Genomic DNA, 18,420 nt, shown 5'->3' with positions numbered 1-18,420 from the left:
AATAATAAAAGAAATACAAACAATACATTTTTCAAGGCAAGTCTTTCTTTTTCAATTTTTTTTATTAAGCTCAGTCCAGCATCTGTGCTTCGCGGACCAAAATGCTATAAAAAAATTTAAAATAAATGTAATAAAAGACTCATTATTATTGATTAAATAGAAAAACTAAAAGACTCATTATATATGATCTAAAATATTTTTTTTTTAATAAATTTGATAGTTGAATATCACACCTCTACTAAAAATAACTACAAACTAATACATTTCTCATGATATCAATAATCTTTTAAAAAATCTATGTTAGCTAGAGTTTCTTGAGAGTGATAATAATATATAACATTTGGAAGGAAAAATCTTGATGGTAAAGACATGCGTAAGCAATACACAATCACGAATCAATTACAGAAAATAAATAACACAGCATTTAATGTGGTTTAGTCACCAATCTACAATCTACATCACGAACAACTAATTAGATTTTTATTTTATTTATTATAATTTGATTACAAACAGAAAGGTTTTTTAAATGAAGATTATAATAGAAACACAATAATTAAGCACACTCATCTAAAATATGTTTTCTAGTCAACCTAATCCAATTTTTTTGGTTTTACACGGAGGTAAGAAAAAGGGTATTGTTTTGTGGTGTTTTGGGACCACCACCTTTAATCTGTTTGAATCTGTTTAAACGTCTCTCTATAAGTAGACTCTGTCTCGGTAAGTGAGAGATCTCAAACGTAGTATACAACTTCTTCACAGCGCATAGCAGATATCACTCTTATTTTTTATTATTTCAAGGTAAGGAAGGAAGGAATCCGTTTTTTTAAGAAACAAGCTTCCTAATTGCATTGCATCTTCTTTTGTTTCACACCTGTCTTCCCTTTGTTTTCAATATCAATCAATTTCTTGTACTAATATCAAAAGTTCTTTACAATATAAGATAATTAAAGTGACAGAAACATAGAAAAACAAAAGTAATGTCGTAAAAAACATTGTATGGAGTTGTAGTTGTGTGTGCTATATATGTGTGTATATGTATGCTTCCATCATTTTAATCACACACAACGTAATCTTGTTGCTATATATACACATTCATTGCCAAGCCCTCTTCACCTTTTGTCTGAACACACAGAAATGGGAGTTGGAGGCACACTGGAGTACTTGTCTGATCTGATGGGCAGTGGCTACCAACACAAGAAGAAAAAGAAGAAGCAGTTCCAGACGGTGGAGCTAAAGGTGAGGATGGATTGTGATGGCTGTGAGCTTAAGGTCAAGAACGCCCTCTCTTCATTAAGTGGTGAGTTATGTTATATATAAATTTGTCTTCGTCATCATCTATATTAACATGAAGATGATTGAATGAAATGGTGAGTGCAGGAGTGAAATCTGTGGAGATAAACCGTAAACAGCAGAAAGTGACAGTGAGTGGGTATGTTGAAGCAAACAAGGTGCTGAAGAAGGCGAAGTCAACGGGGAAGAAGGCTGAGATTTGGCCGTATGTACCTTACAATTTGGTGGCTCATCCATACGCAGTGGCAGCTTATGATAAGAAGGCTCCTCCTGGTTATGTGAGGAGAGTGGAGGTCCCTGCCAACACTGGAACAATCACAAGATATGAAGACCCTTATGTCACCATGTTCAGTGATGACAACCCAAATGCCTGCTCCATCATGTAGACAAAATATATGCCTTTTCGCACAGCATTGTAAATTTTCAAATTTTAATGCACTCTTTTTGTCTTTTACATTTTTCTTTTTCTTTTTCTTATCTCCTCCATTTTCAAGTTTTTGCTTTCCTCGAGTGTTCACTTCTTTTTTGCTTATTAATTACATAAAAAGATGGGAACAACGTTGCTGTCATCATTGTTTTCCTCTCTTTTTTTGCCTCAGCGTTCCAGATTCTGCACTGTACTTCTTTGCTGATGCATGTTTTTAAACCTTAATGGCAGTTTAATTTTTATTAACTGTTTCTTAAAGTTTATTTTCAACTTTTAGTATATCTTGCATCTAATTTTGTCTAGTTTTTAAAAACATTCGTTGAAGGACCACATTTAGAAGAAATTAGGAGTTTTCATAAGGTTAAAATGCAGAGAGGAAATTTTTGTTTTGACTCAAACTATCTCAAATTTGTTTGGTAGCTTAAGTTTTCTTTGTTGAAAAGAAAACAGAAATATTTTGTGAGTGCTTGAAGCTATATATTTTTAAGTAGCTAAGTGAGAACCTTTTTCTTTTAAATAGCTTAAATGAGACAGTAAAAGAAGGATTGAAGTGTTTTGTACGTAATGAAAGATTATGTGTGTTCTTAAAGAGTCCATTTTTAGGCAACTTAACTGTTTCTATTTATAAAAGTCTATTACAAGAAAGTTTCACTACTATAAAAGAGCAAACTTATGACATTATGAAAACAAAGAATAAAATAACAATGAAATTAAAGAGAGAAAGGAAAAGAAAGAATAAAAATAAAGTGATTTGTTCCTAAAGAAAGTAAGTTCCACCTTACTTAAGAAGGTTTTTAACACAATCTATGAACTTGCAAGTTTCTAACAAATTAGATTTGTCTTCCATATTATTCCTTCTTCCTTAGTTATGAAGTTTAGCCACGTGAAATGGAGATTAAATTACTAAAAAAGGAATCAAAATATTTCATGGACTCTTTAATATCTCTATGGCCCAGTGAATGCAAGAAAGGAATGAAGCTTTAATAACAACATATTATTCAAGAAAGGGTGCTAATATATTAAATATATGTTATTTTCTGTTCATAGGATCAACAAAACTTTTCTCTACAAGAAAATAAATTTTTGTCGTTTGAACATTCTTTACTTTCCATACATAAAGAATCATGTGACTTAGTGTATTCTTAAATGATTAATATGGACATGCATAGAAATATACATACATATATATAGACAAAGTCACTTCTAGATGTTTGAAACTCAAGCATACATAGACATGATATTCCAAGTAACTTAGTTATAATTGACTATGACTTTCATCCTTGAGCTTGGTTAAATGTTATTTATACTTCTTTTATAGGTATGTTAGATGTGAATTTGTTGTTGAATTAAGAGCACATCAAGTATCAAGGAATACAAGACGAAAAAAAAAACAAGAGGAAAGAATGAAGAAAAAATTAGGAAGAAAATTAATTTGTAAATTTTTTAGAAGTTTCTAAAATGTTTTAAAAGTTTATAAAAATTTAAAGTATGTGAATGGGAGTAGAAAGATACATGAATGCACTTAACTAACTCATGATTGCTTACAATTAAGTTATTTAAACACATTCATGAACCTAAAAGCATGTTAATGTTGTAACTTTGTATATTAAAAATCTCACATTGATTAGAAACATTGATTAGAAACGGGAACATTTATATAATATATAAGTAGATGCAAACTTTACCTTATAAATTGATCTTATAATGTTGAGTTAGATTTAAAGTTCACTTCCTACAATCATGGATTCAAGATAATTCAAGATAATTAAGTTGTAACCCTAGAAAGATTGATGCTACCATTTTAAGAAGTCTATTGAGCTTAAATCCAAATATTTTACTCATTCAAATTAAACTCATTTTGTGGCAAAAATTAAAATATCTTACTATTTTTAATTTATTTTATATGCAATTGTTTTTTATATTTGACTATTTTATCATTAAAATTCTCATAGAATCTATCCTTTAATTTCCCAAGCAAGTATATGTGGATAAAACTTTTACTTATCACTTTATGACATAAGATTTGGTATTTTTGTCAATATTCTTAACCAAGCAAAGTAGAATATAGTTAGAAAGGACTCCAAATTGCTTAATTAGAGGCATTGATTATTTTCGCTGTAGTATACACATTCACAGTAACATTGCATTTTGGCTTTGCCGACCCCGAGCGTTGCTAGCTGCCTAGTTACGGAGCACTTGGCCCCTCTTATCACCAAAAAGGAAAATTTGACAGTCTGCATTGATGCTATTTTTGAAAAAGCATACAAAATTTAAACCAATTCCAATACGCTTGGTTCCCAGAAGAAGCTGAAGCAAACAGGAACAATAATGTTCAAGGAAGGCGTATCTTTTTCCTCTCAATCAAAGTGAGAGGCAGGAATCAGCTTTATTTTTTCTGCTTTGGCTTTTTTTGTTTCCCTCTCCCTTTACCTGATCCTCGCAAAGTGTAAAGGCCCATGCAACCTCGGGATAATATAGAGGGATTCAACATAATTATGCAGATGACTATACTCATTATTATTATTAGTATTATCATCACCACACCTAACGTCATCACGTTGTAAGAAAATATTTAGGGGTGCAAAATACGGATACTGATATAAACATTTGTTAAGGTTGAAGGAATTCAGATATGCTGTCCAATCTCAAAACTAGTCAGTCACACCAACTGGTGAGCACAAGAAGATCGGAGAGGAGTACCAAATTGGGTAGGTAAATTTCAGATTTAAAATTCTGTTCACAGTGAACTATTAGCAAGAAAGTTTAACTGAGTCCTGCTTATATAAAGCATTCAGAAAGTTAGCTAGTATTCCTGGGCTTATCTGCCTCATAAGTTGAACCAAACACAGAAGCACAACTTGCATTTGAGAAAATTAAAATTTAGGATATCTTTAGTCACATTAATTCTCCAATTGCATTTCACTGCTTAAGCATATATAATCCTATTTCAGACGGGAAGATAAAAGGGTAAAGCATGTCATGTATAAGAGGTGACATTTATCATATCAAGAATTAATAATTTTTTATCATTCAGAAAATTACATATACACTAAAGATACACAAGTTGCTCGCATGTCCTGTGCAGAGATACACGTGAATTATGTAATAGATATCCGAGGAAGGACTGGTCATTACTCACAAAAGGGATATCCAGGTCAATCATGTACCACTCCACTATCCAGGAACAGTAACTTGAGGTAGCTGGAATTGGGAAGGAGATTCTTCCAAACAAGTTGATCCACATTCTCCACTATTTTATTGCTCTAAAAGCAATAAGAAATTAGAATTGTACCTATTTTAGATAAACTAGGCCAGAGAAGAAAAGAAAGCATACCAGTATATCACATCATTATCTCTTAGCATTAATAGCTTTAAGTAGAATTTTTCACGTTATACTATAAGAAGATATATTAAATTTATTTACCGCATGTCTGCTTCTACCTGCCATTTAAACAACATGATGTAAATTTCACAAAGAACCCTGTGTTTCACACAAGAATAGAAATATTAAGCAGACTATGTTTTAATGATCACTTCTGTCATCAAATTTTAATGTTGCTTATTAGATATAATGTTTCATCAAATACCAACCGAATAAACTTCTAAAGCAGGTGATCAATGTTTTATGGTGCAGATGCTTATTAGATATAATCAATGCCAACCGATTAAACTACTATAGCATCTAATCAATGTTTTATCATGCAGATGCGTACATAAAAATGCATAGAATCTTCTTGTTTCATGGTCAAGAATCGAAGCTGTTGATTACTATATTTTGATAATAAGGAAAGAAGACCAACAAGGCTTGGTGCCCGCTGCCAAGCATACAGAAAGTAATCTGAACACAACAATAGTGTTTGGCTACCATTTCAGTAATGTATTTTAAGAACATAAAAATTCTAAGGAGATATGAAAACTCACCCAATCCATGTGTGGTTCATATGCATATATATATATATATCTTATCAGCTTTGACTTCGTTCACTTTGATCTGTTCCCCGAATAAAGCTCAACAAAATTAACATCATACAGAAGAGTGGCATTGGCGGGTATGTTGCAGTCACCTATTTATTGAATCAGTGACAAACATGTAAAAAATCTAACAAATTTTCATAATCAAGGCATCTTCTGATAATAAATCATACACTCAAGTAATGAACTAAAAAATGCATGTTCCATGTAATAGTTAAAAAATCCGAAACAAATTCGCATATATATATATATATATATATATATATATATATATATATATATATATATATATATATATATATATATATATATATATATATATATATATATATATATACATACACACATAATTTTCCCTTCTCTATAGTGTTATTCTACTACTGTATTGGTGTTGCAGGTGCAGTGAAATTTTCCATATGCGATGAAAAGTAACCTGAGAAGCACCCCGCAGGTTCAGGGCCATATGCTAACTGCGGAGGAACATACAGTTTGCGTTTCCCACCTGGGTTAAAAATGGTAAATTAGCAAGTCTGTAAAGAGAGTATCAAGTGACACGTGTAATGATCTAAGAATGAAATTAATACCTATCCGCATTGGAGGTACTCCTTCACCCCCTAAAATACCTTGATCCAGTCCCTTGATTACCTAGACACAATACACTCTCATAAGTTACAACACAGCAAAAACTGTTACAAAATACTTTAGGATAAAAAATAAATTGTATACCTTGCCAACACCAATGCGCATGGTGAGAGATCTACCACGTTTGTAGCTGCTATCAAACACTATCCCATCACCGAATCTCGCAGTATAGTGAACCTGTGTTGTGCATATACCATTAATATTCATAATCAGAACAACAACCAACTAACTAAAATGTTTGCCTGCGTGCAGAAATTGAGTGAGTAACTAACATTGATAAGCTCACCGATTGGAGCTTCCACACCGAAGCCCTCGACAATATCACAGTAACCGAGGCCAGACTTCACATACTTGTACTCACACAAAGGCTCTCCAACGGTAGCGTAGTATTCGATTCTTGTGGCGTCCGCATCTAACGCCGTTAAACCCATCACCCAAGCCGTTACCAACCCAATACCCATTCCAACCAATGGATTCTTCTTATCACTGTGAACTGCGGTACATGACATCTTAGTAGGCGCTTCGCAATTTTTACCATTTGGTTTCCAAGAACACGAAGGAGAGCAATAAGGAACGCGAACACCGGAACACAGGGAGAGTGCCATTTTCCTTTCTGTTTCACGTTATCTATATCTCTTCAACTCTTTCTGTGCCTCACTCCCAATATTAACGGTTAGCATTTTCATTCCTATTCTTCATTTTTTGTTTAAAGAAAATATTTAAATATCTTCTGTCTAAAGATTTTATTCAAGAAAAAAAAACAAAAATAAACTCTACATTTTATTTTTTGGGCTACAAAAAAAGATACCTATTGGGCCTACAAAACTTAATTGGGCCACCAGATGGACCGAGAGATTACCAAGGTCTGAACACAAATAATTAATAAAAAAAGATAAAGAAACTCGAGAACGTTCTCACTCGAACAGCCACCTAACTAACAAGTACCCCTAACGAACTTTTCAAAACCGTTCACTCGCGCGCGCTCATATAAGCACCTCACTTGCTACATTTCCCGCTTGCACTCACTCCCAACTCCAATCTCCGCTTCTTGAATACTCTCTCCGCCATGGAAAATTCTTTCTCCCTGCGATTAGCGCTTCTCTGCACCGCGTCTTTCGCTGCCATACTCTACGGCACCAAGGTCACCGCCTCCAACGAAGGATTCGAAGCTCCCTTCCAGCCTTCCAATCCTCCGCCAACTCCGCACAATATCCAAGAACACTCGTTCTTCTCTCACACCGCGCTTCTCCCTCCGATCTTATCTCACCTGGGTTTCCACGAGCTGGCAACGGCGGCGCCGTCGCTCTCCGACGCAGCAACCACCGCTTCCTCAGCCTGGACCGGCCCTTCCACAATCTTCGCTCCCTCCGATGCCTCTCTCCGCACCTGCTTTTCTTGCTCCGTCCCCAACCTCCTCCGCGAACACACCGTTCCCGGCCTCTTCACCATCGATTATCTCCAGAAACTTGCTTTCGGCACCAAGATTGAGACCTTGAGTGCAGGCCGTTGCATCACTGTTACCTCCGAGACGCTTCATCAGAACAGGAACACGAAGAGGAACAACACCATAGCCGACGCAAAGGTCTTCCTCTCATGTTAACTTATAGATTAATTTTTGTCGGAATCAGTTTTATTTTCTGTTCAGTTTAATTACTAAGATGTATTTGTTTCCTCTTTCGTGAAGGTTTTCGTCGGCGGTGTGGAGATCACGCAACCGGATCTCTTCAACAACGGCATGGTCGTTGTTCACGGCCTCCAAGGTTTCGTCTCTCCACTATCTCCTTTCTCTTGCGAGGTGGAGAGGATGACGTCGCTCTCGTTTCCGTTCCATCCGGATCACCGTTCCGGTCACGGCCAGCATCATCTCCACTCTAACAATGCGGCTGCGCATCCTTCTATGATGCGCTTGATGCTCCGAGATGCGATGCTCAGGCTCCGCAACAACGGCTTCAGCATCCTCGCTCTGGCGATGAAGGTGAAGTATGCGGAGCTCGTGACTCTCAACAACATGACCGTGTTCGCCGTCGACGACCTCTCCATTTTCTCCGGTTCGCACGCGTACATCAGTAACGTCAGGTTCCACGTCGTGCCGAACCAATACCTGTCAATTGCGGATCTGGAGAAGCTTCCGGCCGGGACTGCTCTGCCGACGCTGGAACGAGGTCAGCCGCTGCTCATCACGACCTCCGGCGGAGGAGAGATGTCGGCACCGATGAGGATTAACTACGTGAGGGTTAAGGTTGCAGATTTGATCCGCAACGTGAAGATCGTGGTGCACAGTGTGTATTTGCCGTTTCCGCATATCAATCCTGTGGCTGCTGCTTATGATACTATCATAGGCGGTGAAGGAGAGGGTGATGTTCGATATTCTGCAGAACAGATGCCGCAGGGAACTTGTTCCGCTCTTGATGGACGTGGAAGTTGCGTCACTGGGGTGCCTCCAATACATCAGGTCAAGGCAATTGTGGAGATTGAAGACCACCATGGCCTGTGAATAATGTCATCCTCAATTCCACGATGATCGATCCCTGTTGAAGTGAAACTTGTAGTTTGTTGACTCTATTATGGATGTTAGTTCTCTTTAGCTTGTGTATTCCTGTGAAATGTGAGTGTTCCTTTACTTTGAGCCTCGGCTGTGTATAGTCATAGTCAGTCAATCTTGTTGACTTTGTTCTTCAGTAAAAGCTTAACAATTTTTTAAGTATGTAGCATTCTTGGTAAATTTTGGTTTATAGTACAAATATTCATATTTTAATCAGATTTGTTTACATTTTAATCTAAAATACTAATATATATTATTATATTTCTAGAATAGGTTCTCAAGTAAGTGTATTTATTTTGAGTGGATATTAAACTACCTTTTTCATTTTTTTAGGGAAGTGATCCTTTTACACTCACTCTTAAAATACATGTTTAAAATGACTTTTCAATCTTTACACGAAAAAGTATTGATAGGATAGAAACAAGAAATAGAAACCTAAATTATGCTTTCACAATATAACTCTAAATTCCATACTTTTAATATATATATATATATATATAAGGATAAATTTGTAATAAAATAATATATAAAAAATATTAAAATAATAATATTATTGGTTGTGGAGTATTTTTAGATCTAATATTAAAAAACAATAACTCAAATAACTATTTTTTAATAAAATATTATATTAATAAAAAATAATAATTTTTTAATATTATATTAATATAAAATAATAGTTTTTTAAATAAAGTATTATATTAATAAAAAATAATAATTTTTTAATATTATATTAATATAAAATAATAATTTTTTAATATTATATTAATATAAAATGATAACTTTTTAGATGTTAAGTGAAGATATCATTATTTAATAGAGGAATGATATATTTAGAACCAACTCATTGATAATATAAAGAAAGAGTATTTTTGTTATTTTATAAAAAAAAAATGAAATTTTAGATGAAAAAAATAAAGTTTTATATTAGAAGAAGGTTGATGTATATTTTTCTATTTAATATTATTTCATATAATATAATATTTTATTTTGAAAAGAGTTACATAGGAGAATACCAGTAGAACAGTTGGTTTCTACTATTAGACCTTGTCAAATAAGCTTTGTTCTTTTAAAAAACACTCATTGGAATTAATTTATTGATTATACTTTTTTATTTTTTAAATTATACTAATACATATTATTATATTATTAAAGTGAGTTGTACATGACTGTTTTATTTTTTAAAAATGTCAAATTATTATTTTTCTCTTTTTGTATGGGTAATTCTCCTCCTGGAAGTGTTCCTTAAACTTCTTATTTGCAATTGTTCTTTTAATTTATGATATATTTCACCATACTAGTTTCACATCCATATCATTATGCAATTAAATATATTACTTTATTTCAACTTTATTTTTATATTGCTTATTATTATTGAATACAATATTTTAAAATTACAAAACTTAGATAATTATTTTTAAAAAGTGATAGTCAACAAATCAATTTTCATTTGACCATGTCTTTATCCTAAAAATATTCTGATAAAAGTAATATATCGAGTGATCAAAATGAAAAAATTAACTTAAAAAAATAGACATAATTTAGAACACAAAATCCAATATTTATTAAAAATATTTCTTTTTTACAATAATAGTACACTATAAGGTGTGCTTTTGACGATTAATTCGGTGAAATTCTATTTAGCATATTTAAATTCCTAAGTAATACATATATATATATAATTTATTATCACATATATATTTTTATTTTATTTACTCAGGTATTATAGAATAACTATATTTAGAAATTAATTTAAATATGTTATGTATTAGTTATTATAGTAACAAATCAGTTAATAATCATTTAAAAATAAAACGCAGTAATTCAGATTATATTTCACTATCATAAGATCTACTAACTAAAAGATAAAGTAATAAGTTTATAAATAAAAAAACTTCAATAAACATTTAAACTTATTTTTCAAATACATATAATTATTTTTGTAGGCAGACAATTTTTAAGAAGAAAGCTATTTTTAACTAGAGTATTATGCATGTGTGTCGTTAAAATGAGGGTCTCATGGTCTATGTATAAGCTCTTAATTCGTTTGTCCAACTTGATTTAAAAATTAAAAACCTTGCATGCCAAGGCACTGTATGACTTTGAAGCTTAATCATTGCTTTATGATTATCTATCTTATACCTCTCATATTTATCAAACATATAACATATGAATCGATCATATGCCTAATGTATCAATTCTTTAAAGAGCAGAGTAATTTATTTGTATACAGAGTAAATTGAGCTAAAAATCCAATGAGTTAAGATAAAGGTTGATTAATAGAGAATCATACTGAATTTGTTTGGATTAAGGAAATGGTAATTGTTTAGATTAAAGTGAAAAATAGTAAAAATTGAGATTTTTTGAATTAAGAAAGTGAATAGAAAATAAGATGGAAATATGGAGTATAATTATTTGATACTAGTGAATAAATTTGGATTTTGCAATTTAAAAATATCTTATAATTTTTGTTATCTAAAAATATCTACTTTTTGAAGAAACTTATTTTGGATTATAGAATTCTAAGATATTTTCAAACTGGAAATACCTTCTAGATCTATAATCTAGAGTTTTTAATGAATCACCCACTAAATATAAAAAAATATTTCTGGTATTTTAAAAGTTATGGGTGTCATAAAATTGTACGGAGGTGCATGAAAAAAAGTTTTCCATAACCAAGTCCAATTGTTTTGATTCATTATCTCGATCAGGACTATGTTTTTCTCTCTCACTCCATACAACAAAACCTGAAAATATATTTGTATTATTTTTATATTACTCTTATATTTTGGATTACATATTTAGAAGTTAATATTGGATTCGAAAATAGCTTACGAATTATGTAATTTGAAATATATTTAAAAAAAATGATATTCTGGATTATACAATCTGAAAGTCTAAATTTAAGAGTAGTTTTTGGATTATGTAATTTAGACATATCCATCTGGAAAAAAAGTTTCAGGATTACATAATCCAGAAGCTAATGTCATATTAGAAAAGACTTTATTATATAATTTAGAAACTAATCATGTATATGAAAAAAGACTTTTAGATTATGTAATCTATAAATTAATTACGAATTTGAAAAAAAAAAACTTACAAATTACATAATCCAAAACATTACAGAGGAATATTTTTGAAAATATAAAAAATTATGGAAGTGAGAGAAGAAAATATGAAGATGTGTAAAGAAATAGTTCTCGATTTAGGGTTTGGGGTTAAAGATAATTCTTCCTGCGCCCCTTAATTTCTTCACACACCCCCATATATTGTCCATCCTCAAAGTGAGAACATACCTTCTATTTTGCAATGTCTTAGTTTACTCATTTATCTTAAGACCAATCTTAATTAAGACTGGCTCCTTTATACAAGCCAGTCTAATAATAGTTTAAATTTAATTTGTTAAAAATATCAAGACTAGTTTAACATATTCATAATATAAATACAGTTTTTAAATTTGTCATTTTTTTCTTTTTATTTTTAAGTGAAAAAACACTAGATACTAAATAGAGTTTTTTATGAATATTATTAGTAGAAAAATAGAAACACTTAATTAGTAGAAGAAGAATATACTTTTTTCCAAATATATACTTTAATATTGTTATTTTAAAACGTGAGTTTGACTTATTTTAAAATTACTCGTAATCTCAAATTTAAATTTATTTATTAAACCAAACAAACAAATTTGTAACGAATGAGTTGAGTAAAAAAATTACGATAGCTTGAATTATGCTTTTTAATTTGATGATTTATGATACAAACTGAATTAAGTTGAAATTATTTTTACACTCAAATTGATAATTATTTTTTAAATTTCATTTTATTAATAAAATTAGTTAAATTTAAGTTTGATGTTAAGTTGTGGTTAAAAAAATACAACTATGAAAATTTTATTTATCTGATTTATAAACTTACTCAACGTACTCAGACTAACTAATTTGATATTTCTTTTACATAAAAATAAAAAATGATTAATCAATTTTTTGAAATATTAAATTTAGTTTTATATTTGTGAAGTACTTAACCATTTTTTTTAAATAGGACTTAAAAAAGAGAGTATCATCGTTTTTTTATATTATATTAAGAAATCACAATGTGCTATTGAAAAATGATGTTAATACACACGGAAAGTGATGTGTAGAAGATAAGCTCAAATGAAGATATCTAAACGGTAGAAAAATGAAAATAAGAAAGGGATATTCATGGACTTTAGAAATGGATTTAGTCTAAGAAAACAATTCTTATTTTAAATTTTCAAAAAATTATTTTGTCTGTCATTTTATTTTAAATTGCGAAAAAAGAATGATGGAAACAACTATTTAACTTTTGACGCTAAGTTCGTGATAGAAAATTCAAATTTTCAATATTTTTTTTTCTTCAACTTGATGAGCAACAGCTTCTGTGGGTTGCCTCGTAATTTCCGTTGCGATTAACTATTGAGTTTATATATGGTTTTGACTTAGGTATAGCACATGCCAACTACAAAAGAACATGTTGTAAATTATTATCAATTAATGTTCAAGATTCATATTTACGTTTATATGTTCAAGACTGTTTCTCCATAATTGAATAAATAATTTTTATACTCTTTTTTTTTATAAAAGAAATTTATTTCCTTTAAACTTTCTTTCTTTTTTATCTCCTTTCCTCTCTATATTATAAGGATGACAATGTGGGTTGACTCGTTCCATATAGGTCCGTCCCGCACTTGACCTGTCCCGCACTTGACCCATCCTACATAGAATCTGTGGGCTAATTTTTGTAGCCGGCTCTCCATAATGGTTGACCGAACCCGCATAAGAAATATTTTTTAAATAAAAAAATTGAATTTTTATTATCTAGATGCATTAGTTAAATAATCTCATAATATTATTTTCATGAAACGATGCTTACTACGATGTTATTAAATTTTTCGGAATGTGAAATATGAGGTTACATGAAGAAAATATGAAAGTATAAAAAAATTCTACATTTTAAAGTTATGCGGATCAACCCACCTCGTCCCACACTTGACCCGTACGAACTATGCGGGACGGGTCTAAATGAACTAGCGGATTTTTAATAAATAACCCATCCCACGTTTTTTTCAGCGGACCACAGACAGCCCTTCCCTTTCCCACCCCAGCAAAATTTAAAATCTAAATTATCAGCTACTCAGCGTTTCATTGATGCAACTTAGCTTGTAAAGAAAACTTCACTAATCATTAAATTAAATTCTTAAAACTCACTAATATTGAATTAGTATCAATTTTTGGTATATCCTTATCTTCAGAACTATTAAAAGTAGATTAGGAGACGCTGAAAAGAGTTACAATGCATGCGACATTTATATATAAACTATTAAAATTTCCCTTTCGGGATGAACGCGCTTTCCACATGACACTACGTCTTATGATTAACTCAACACGTCTTTTAAAGTATACTTTAATGTAGTCGTAATAATGTTATTAGTTTCTAAGAAAAAATATTTACCAAACTATTAGTTAACGTGAAAAAATATTTAGTGTCATATATATTTTATTTTATTTTTCTAACTAGTAGTCGACTATTAGTTTGGTGATGATCGATGAAGTTATCAGAGAAGCGTGTTTGACGAAACAGCACGTATTTAAGCCAAAATTATATACTGAAGATGATATAAAACTCAAATACAATTGCCTTCTCAGTCAAATAAATATATAGGAAATAGATCCAGAGTATATATAAGCATACTCACTCTTATTATATATTATATATATTTACCATTCAATCAATCAACTACGATCAATAACTACAATAATAAGATTTCATCTTGAGTTGATCAAGTAAGCAAAGTTAATCTATAATTAAGGATTGTTTAACACAACCCTAAACATGAATCAACCTCCTAATTTGACACATCAACAAAGACCTATTAAGAAAATATAAATAGCACAAACCCTAAAAACTATGTCATTATTTAAAGTACTCTAACACTCGATGACCGACACTCTGACTTGAGCGTTGGACTATCTTCTACAGGTACTATCTCTGCCTGTGAGACCAGACGATCGAGAGGAGGAAGATGAAACAGAAAGTTTAGAGTGATAACAACCGAAGGTAGAAGTAAAAACAATCGTTCTCTAGTTCCAACACCCGTTCAAATATATATATATATATATATATATATATATATATATATATATATATACTTACTTATATTAATATTATTATATATAATGAAAATGAATCACTATTAATCTCAATCTTTCATTTTGTGATTACAAGAAAATAAATTAAATTTTCTCCCATACATATGTGAAAATATCTGTTCAACATCTGGTTATTAATTTAAAAGGTTTTTTCTTTTTCATTATTACTTGTGGTTTCTGTTTAAATTTTTGTGGGTGCATATGTTTATTATTTAGTCAACAGTCAAAATAATAATATTATATTTACTTAACTCGGTCCTTAACAAAAGTTAGTTATTTTTTTATAAAGTACGGTCAATCTGATCTCAGTGGCAGCAATAATTGAAATGTGCTTTACAAGAAAAATAGGAATAAAAAGGATAGTTAAATTATTTTTAAGATATTCAAAGGTAAATTGTAAATAAAAAAATTATAAAAATATGAGTGCTTATAAGAAAATTATAATGAAATAAAAGTTTTGAAAATAATTTAAAAATCTCGTACTTAAAGTAAAGTAGAATAAAAGGTTATTCAATATATTACCAATAAAAATGAGCATTCTTTCTAATCAAATGACGCAATTTGTATTTGATATATAAATGATAAAAAGTTAAATTAGAAAATACCAAATTTTGTTGAACTTTCGACCTTTATATTCGTTCACTAGCTAGTTGATTTTTTTAATAAAATAATTAGCGAGTATTTAAATCTTTAATACTATAAACCAAAAATTGTGTATTGAAAAAAGTTTATAATTTTTAGAAGTGGAGTGTATTTATTATTGCTAAACATTTGAAGTAATAGTTATCATCATAAGAGTATTATAGTGAGTCTCTTAAAGAAAAATTCATCTGAACTATAGTAAGTGACAATTTTTTTTCAAAACGCAGTTGCTGACACGTTTTTGGTCATAACAATAAGATATATAGTTATTGAGTATTACAGTGATTCTGTCACTAAGAACTCTATCTAACATATATCAGTTCTTGCCATCGATTGCAAGAGAAAGAAAGTTCATGTAAAAAAGAATAGAATGAAAGGAAGTGTATGATAATTATGGGTTATGAAAACCTTTGGCTTGACCACAGCCCATGATGGATGAAGGTAGCTTCCCAACCCTTTCTATTCCTTCTTCAAAAACCACTCCCATGCCCATGTAGAAGTGAGACTCTATATGGCAATGGAAAGCCCACACGCCAGGGTTATCCGACCTAAACCTCACCGCTGTCCAACCAAAGGGGTGCACCGGAACCGTGTTCTTCATAATGGGGTTCTCCAAATTATATTGTTTCGTGTCATTCTTCACGTCAAACTTTCCTTTCCCATAACCCAGAACCCAAAAATCGTGCCCGTGAAGGTGCCACGGATGCGTCTCGCTGTTGTTTTTGTTCATGGTGTTGGCATTTTGAAGTATAACATCCACCGTTGTGTTGAACTTCAGCCTATAAATGCCGTTGCTAGTAGTGGCATTCGCGTTTTCAGCCACACTGAAAATGTCGTAGTTGGCAAATTCACTGCCGTCAGGGGGAGAAGTGGGGTCAAATGCGTTGGTTATGTTCTCTTTGAGGGCAATGAGATAAGGGGTGTGAGGGTGTGTGAAAGAGACATTGTTCACAGACCAGTGTCTGCGCTCGCTTACGTTGTTCTGCGTGTTGAGGAGCATTATGACTCTATCCGAGGTTGTTGGGGGCTTGTGAATGTACCCTTGGCGTGCCTTGATGGCGAGGCTTTGTGCCAGCCTTGGCTCGACGTCGTCCCATGCAGGAGGGGAAGGTGGAACCGTTGGAGGGGACCGTTTTGGGTGGTTGGGGTAGTAGTTGAAAATGGCCAACCCTGGTGGGGTGGTTCTGTTTCTGCTTACCACGTTTGAGGTGATCCAATAGTTTCTTGATGGGTCTTGATCTGTTTTCACCAGAACTGAATAGGTCTCACCAGAGTATATGAAGAGGTTTTTCACCACAAATGGTTCAACATAGTGACCATCTGCTTCAACCACCGTCATATTATGGCCCTGCATTGACAAGTCAGAAGTTATTATCAAGTGGCAAAAGAATAGCATGACATGTAAGGAAGAAGATTATGACAGAATAAATAAATTAAACTTTCAGTTTAAGTTATACTTCGATTTAAGCTAATTGAAAGAATTTGTATGAATATAAAACCTTTGATTACCTCTATTTGGAAACTAAGAGCGGATAAAGCAGTCAAGCTGCAAATTCTGAGTCGGTATGTTTTGCCTGGGATCACAGTTTGTATAAAGGGAGAACATTTTGATATGTCACAAACATCAGTGCTCAAGCTTGGAGATTTGGAACAGTTGAATCTTCCTTTTCCATGAATCAGAAGTGACTGGGGAAAACAAATATATACAAAGAATAAGAATAAAACCAACAGTTACACATTGAAGAAAGGAAATAGTAAAGATGGTAGATTTTGCATTGAACAATTAATTTACCTGAGGTTCTCCCACCCATTGAAATGGAATTGAAGACAGTCCAGCAGCTTGTTCATAAGTGCTTTTGTGGTACCAATCATTCAGAATAATGCTTCTGTCAAAGTCATAGTTAAAGGGTTCAGGGTCACGGGGTGCCACACGAATTAGTCCATATAACCCCGCTTCCCTTTGCATTCCATAGTGAGCATGGTAAAGATATGTACCAGGCTGTAACAAAATATTCAAGCAAATAAGACACTAAGAACTGTTTTGGTGTTATGTATGAAAGAATTGAACACCAAACAGCAAACAGAAGATAAGGAATTAACATGATTATTCATGTGGGTTAATATAAGTTAGAATTTTGGAACTAACCCTGTCTACAACAAACTGATAAATAAATGTGTCGCCAGGCAATATAGGACATTGAGTTACCCCTTCTGATCCATCAAACCAAGGAGTTCCAATCTGCCACATACAAACCATACACATGAATAATCAATAAGAACAGATGAAAAGTCTAAATTAATCATTTAAATCTCTTTCATTCAAGCTTATATTTTGAAAAAATATTTTGGGGTAGAAAATGAAGCCAAACCTGTCTAATCCCATGCCAGTGGATGGAAAGATTTTCTGTGATCAAAGTGTTGTTAACTTGAACAACAACTGTGTCACCCTCCTGAGCCTGGATGGTGGGTCCTGGAGTTATTCCATTGACTGTGATAACAAGCTTCTTAAAGCAATCAGGGGACCTATACTCATACTTCACCTCCCATTTGTAATGTCTATTTCTGGCCTCTGCATTGCGGAAATTCCCAAAAATAAGGACGAAACAGAGAATGAACAATGTTGGAATAGCCCTTGAGCTGAACGGAAGCTCAACCATGGCTAGCAAGTAAAATATGCGTAAGAAAGAGAGAAAGCTAATTGAGATATAGTTGAGAGATGTTAAAAGCCAGAATGGTGT

General features: G+C 32.1%; 4 protein-coding genes across 8 annotated transcripts; 2 read left to right on the top strand and 2 right to left on the bottom strand.

Moving 5' to 3' along the window:
* The first annotated feature begins 716 nt into the window (after positions 1 to 716).
* Positions 717 to 1,744, top strand: LOC137812388 (Heavy metal transport/detoxification superfamily protein). Its single transcript, XM_068614342.2, has 3 exons — positions 717 to 798; positions 1,133 to 1,297; positions 1,378 to 1,744. The coding sequence occupies exons 2-3, from the start codon at positions 1,135 to 1,137 to the stop codon at positions 1,674 to 1,676; spliced, it is 462 nt and encodes a 153-aa protein (XP_068470443.1). The 5' UTR covers positions 717 to 798; positions 1,133 to 1,134; the 3' UTR covers positions 1,677 to 1,744.
* A 2,953-nt stretch (positions 1,745 to 4,697) lies between these two features.
* Positions 4,698 to 7,039, bottom strand: PNSL4 (FK506-binding protein 16-2). 5 transcript variants are annotated; one of them, XM_090298936.1, is made up of 7 exons: positions 6,604 to 7,027; positions 6,416 to 6,508; positions 6,274 to 6,334; positions 6,123 to 6,191; positions 5,639 to 5,781; positions 5,052 to 5,158; positions 4,698 to 4,980 (listed from the first exon to the last, which is right to left on the bottom strand). In XM_090298936.1, the coding sequence occupies exons 1-5, from the start codon at positions 6,934 to 6,936 to the stop codon at positions 5,699 to 5,701; spliced, it is 639 nt and encodes a 212-aa protein (XP_090155062.1). In that variant the 5' UTR covers positions 6,937 to 7,027; the 3' UTR covers positions 4,698 to 4,980; positions 5,052 to 5,158; positions 5,639 to 5,698. The 5 variants fall into 5 exon arrangements, with proteins under 5 accessions (XP_090155062.1, XP_068470441.1, XP_068470438.1 ...); XM_068614340.2 differs by having other exon boundaries at positions 5,142 to 5,158; XM_068614337.2 differs by having other exon boundaries at positions 4,698 to 5,158; positions 6,604 to 7,039.
* Positions 7,040 to 7,355: 316 nt separating this feature from the next.
* On the top strand, positions 7,356 to 9,086 carry LOC137809796 (fasciclin-like arabinogalactan protein 21). Its single transcript, XM_068610873.2, has 2 exons — positions 7,356 to 7,913; positions 8,016 to 9,086. Exons 1-2 carry the CDS (start codon positions 7,398 to 7,400, stop codon positions 8,823 to 8,825), a joined length of 1,326 nt encoding a protein of 441 aa, XP_068466974.1. The 5' UTR covers positions 7,356 to 7,397; the 3' UTR covers positions 8,826 to 9,086.
* A 6,785-nt stretch (positions 9,087 to 15,871) lies between these two features.
* On the bottom strand, positions 15,872 to 18,420 carry LOC137812386 (Cupredoxin superfamily protein). The gene is made up of 5 exons (XM_068614336.2): positions 18,052 to 18,420; positions 17,829 to 17,921; positions 17,475 to 17,681; positions 17,192 to 17,368; positions 15,872 to 17,030 (listed from the first exon to the last, which is right to left on the bottom strand). The coding sequence occupies exons 1-5, from the start codon at positions 18,337 to 18,339 to the stop codon at positions 16,074 to 16,076; spliced, it is 1,722 nt and encodes a 573-aa protein (XP_068470437.2). The 5' UTR covers positions 18,340 to 18,420; the 3' UTR covers positions 15,872 to 16,073.

This window comes from Phaseolus vulgaris, chromosome 2, assembly GCF_051622355.1.
Source record: "Phaseolus vulgaris cultivar YP4 chromosome 2, ASM5162235v1, whole genome shotgun sequence".
In the NCBI taxonomy this organism is placed as follows: Eukaryota; Viridiplantae; Streptophyta; class Magnoliopsida; order Fabales; family Fabaceae; genus Phaseolus; species Phaseolus vulgaris.
This window is presented reverse-complemented; position numbering and strand designations above follow the sequence as displayed.

What these genes read in the sequence shown, in the direction of transcription:
- LOC137809796 (XM_068610873.2), top strand. Translation starts at nt 7,398, where the DNA reads ATGGAAAATTCTTTCTCCCTGCGATTAGCGCTTCTCTGCACCGCGTCT. An exon ending in ACACCATAGCCGACGCAAAG is followed by an intron (nt 7,914 to 8,015) that starts GTCTTCCTCTCA and finishes TCTTTCGTGAAG; the next exon opens with GTTTTCGTCGGCGGTGTGGA.
- LOC137812386 (XM_068614336.2), bottom strand. Translation starts at nt 18,339, where the DNA reads ATGGTTGAGCTTCCGTTCAGCTCAAGGGCTATTCCAACATTGTTCATT. An exon ending in ACTGGCATGGGATTAGACAG is followed by an intron (nt 17,922 to 18,051) that starts GTTTGGCTTCAT and finishes TGTATGTGGCAG; the next exon opens with ATTGGAACTCCTTGGTTTGA. An exon ending in AATGGGTGGGAGAACCTCAG is followed by an intron (nt 17,369 to 17,474) that starts GTAAATTAATTG and finishes TGTTTTCCCCAG; the next exon opens with TCACTTCTGATTCATGGAAA.
- PNSL4 (XM_068614337.2), bottom strand. Translation starts at nt 6,936, where the DNA reads ATGGCACTCTCCCTGTGTTCCGGTGTTCGCGTTCCTTATTGCTCTCCT. An exon ending in TGCGCATTGGTGTTGGCAAG is followed by an intron (nt 6,335 to 6,415) that starts GTATACAATTTA and finishes TATTGTGTCTAG; the next exon opens with GTAATCAAGGGACTGGATCA. An exon ending in AGTACCTCCAATGCGGATAG is followed by an intron (nt 6,192 to 6,273) that starts GTATTAATTTCA and finishes TTTTTAACCCAG; the next exon opens with GTGGGAAACGCAAACTGTAT.
- LOC137812388 (XM_068614342.2), top strand. Translation starts at nt 1,135, where the DNA reads ATGGGAGTTGGAGGCACACTGGAGTACTTGTCTGATCTGATGGGCAGT. An exon ending in CGCCCTCTCTTCATTAAGTG is followed by an intron (nt 1,298 to 1,377) that starts GTGAGTTATGTT and finishes TGGTGAGTGCAG; the next exon opens with GAGTGAAATCTGTGGAGATA.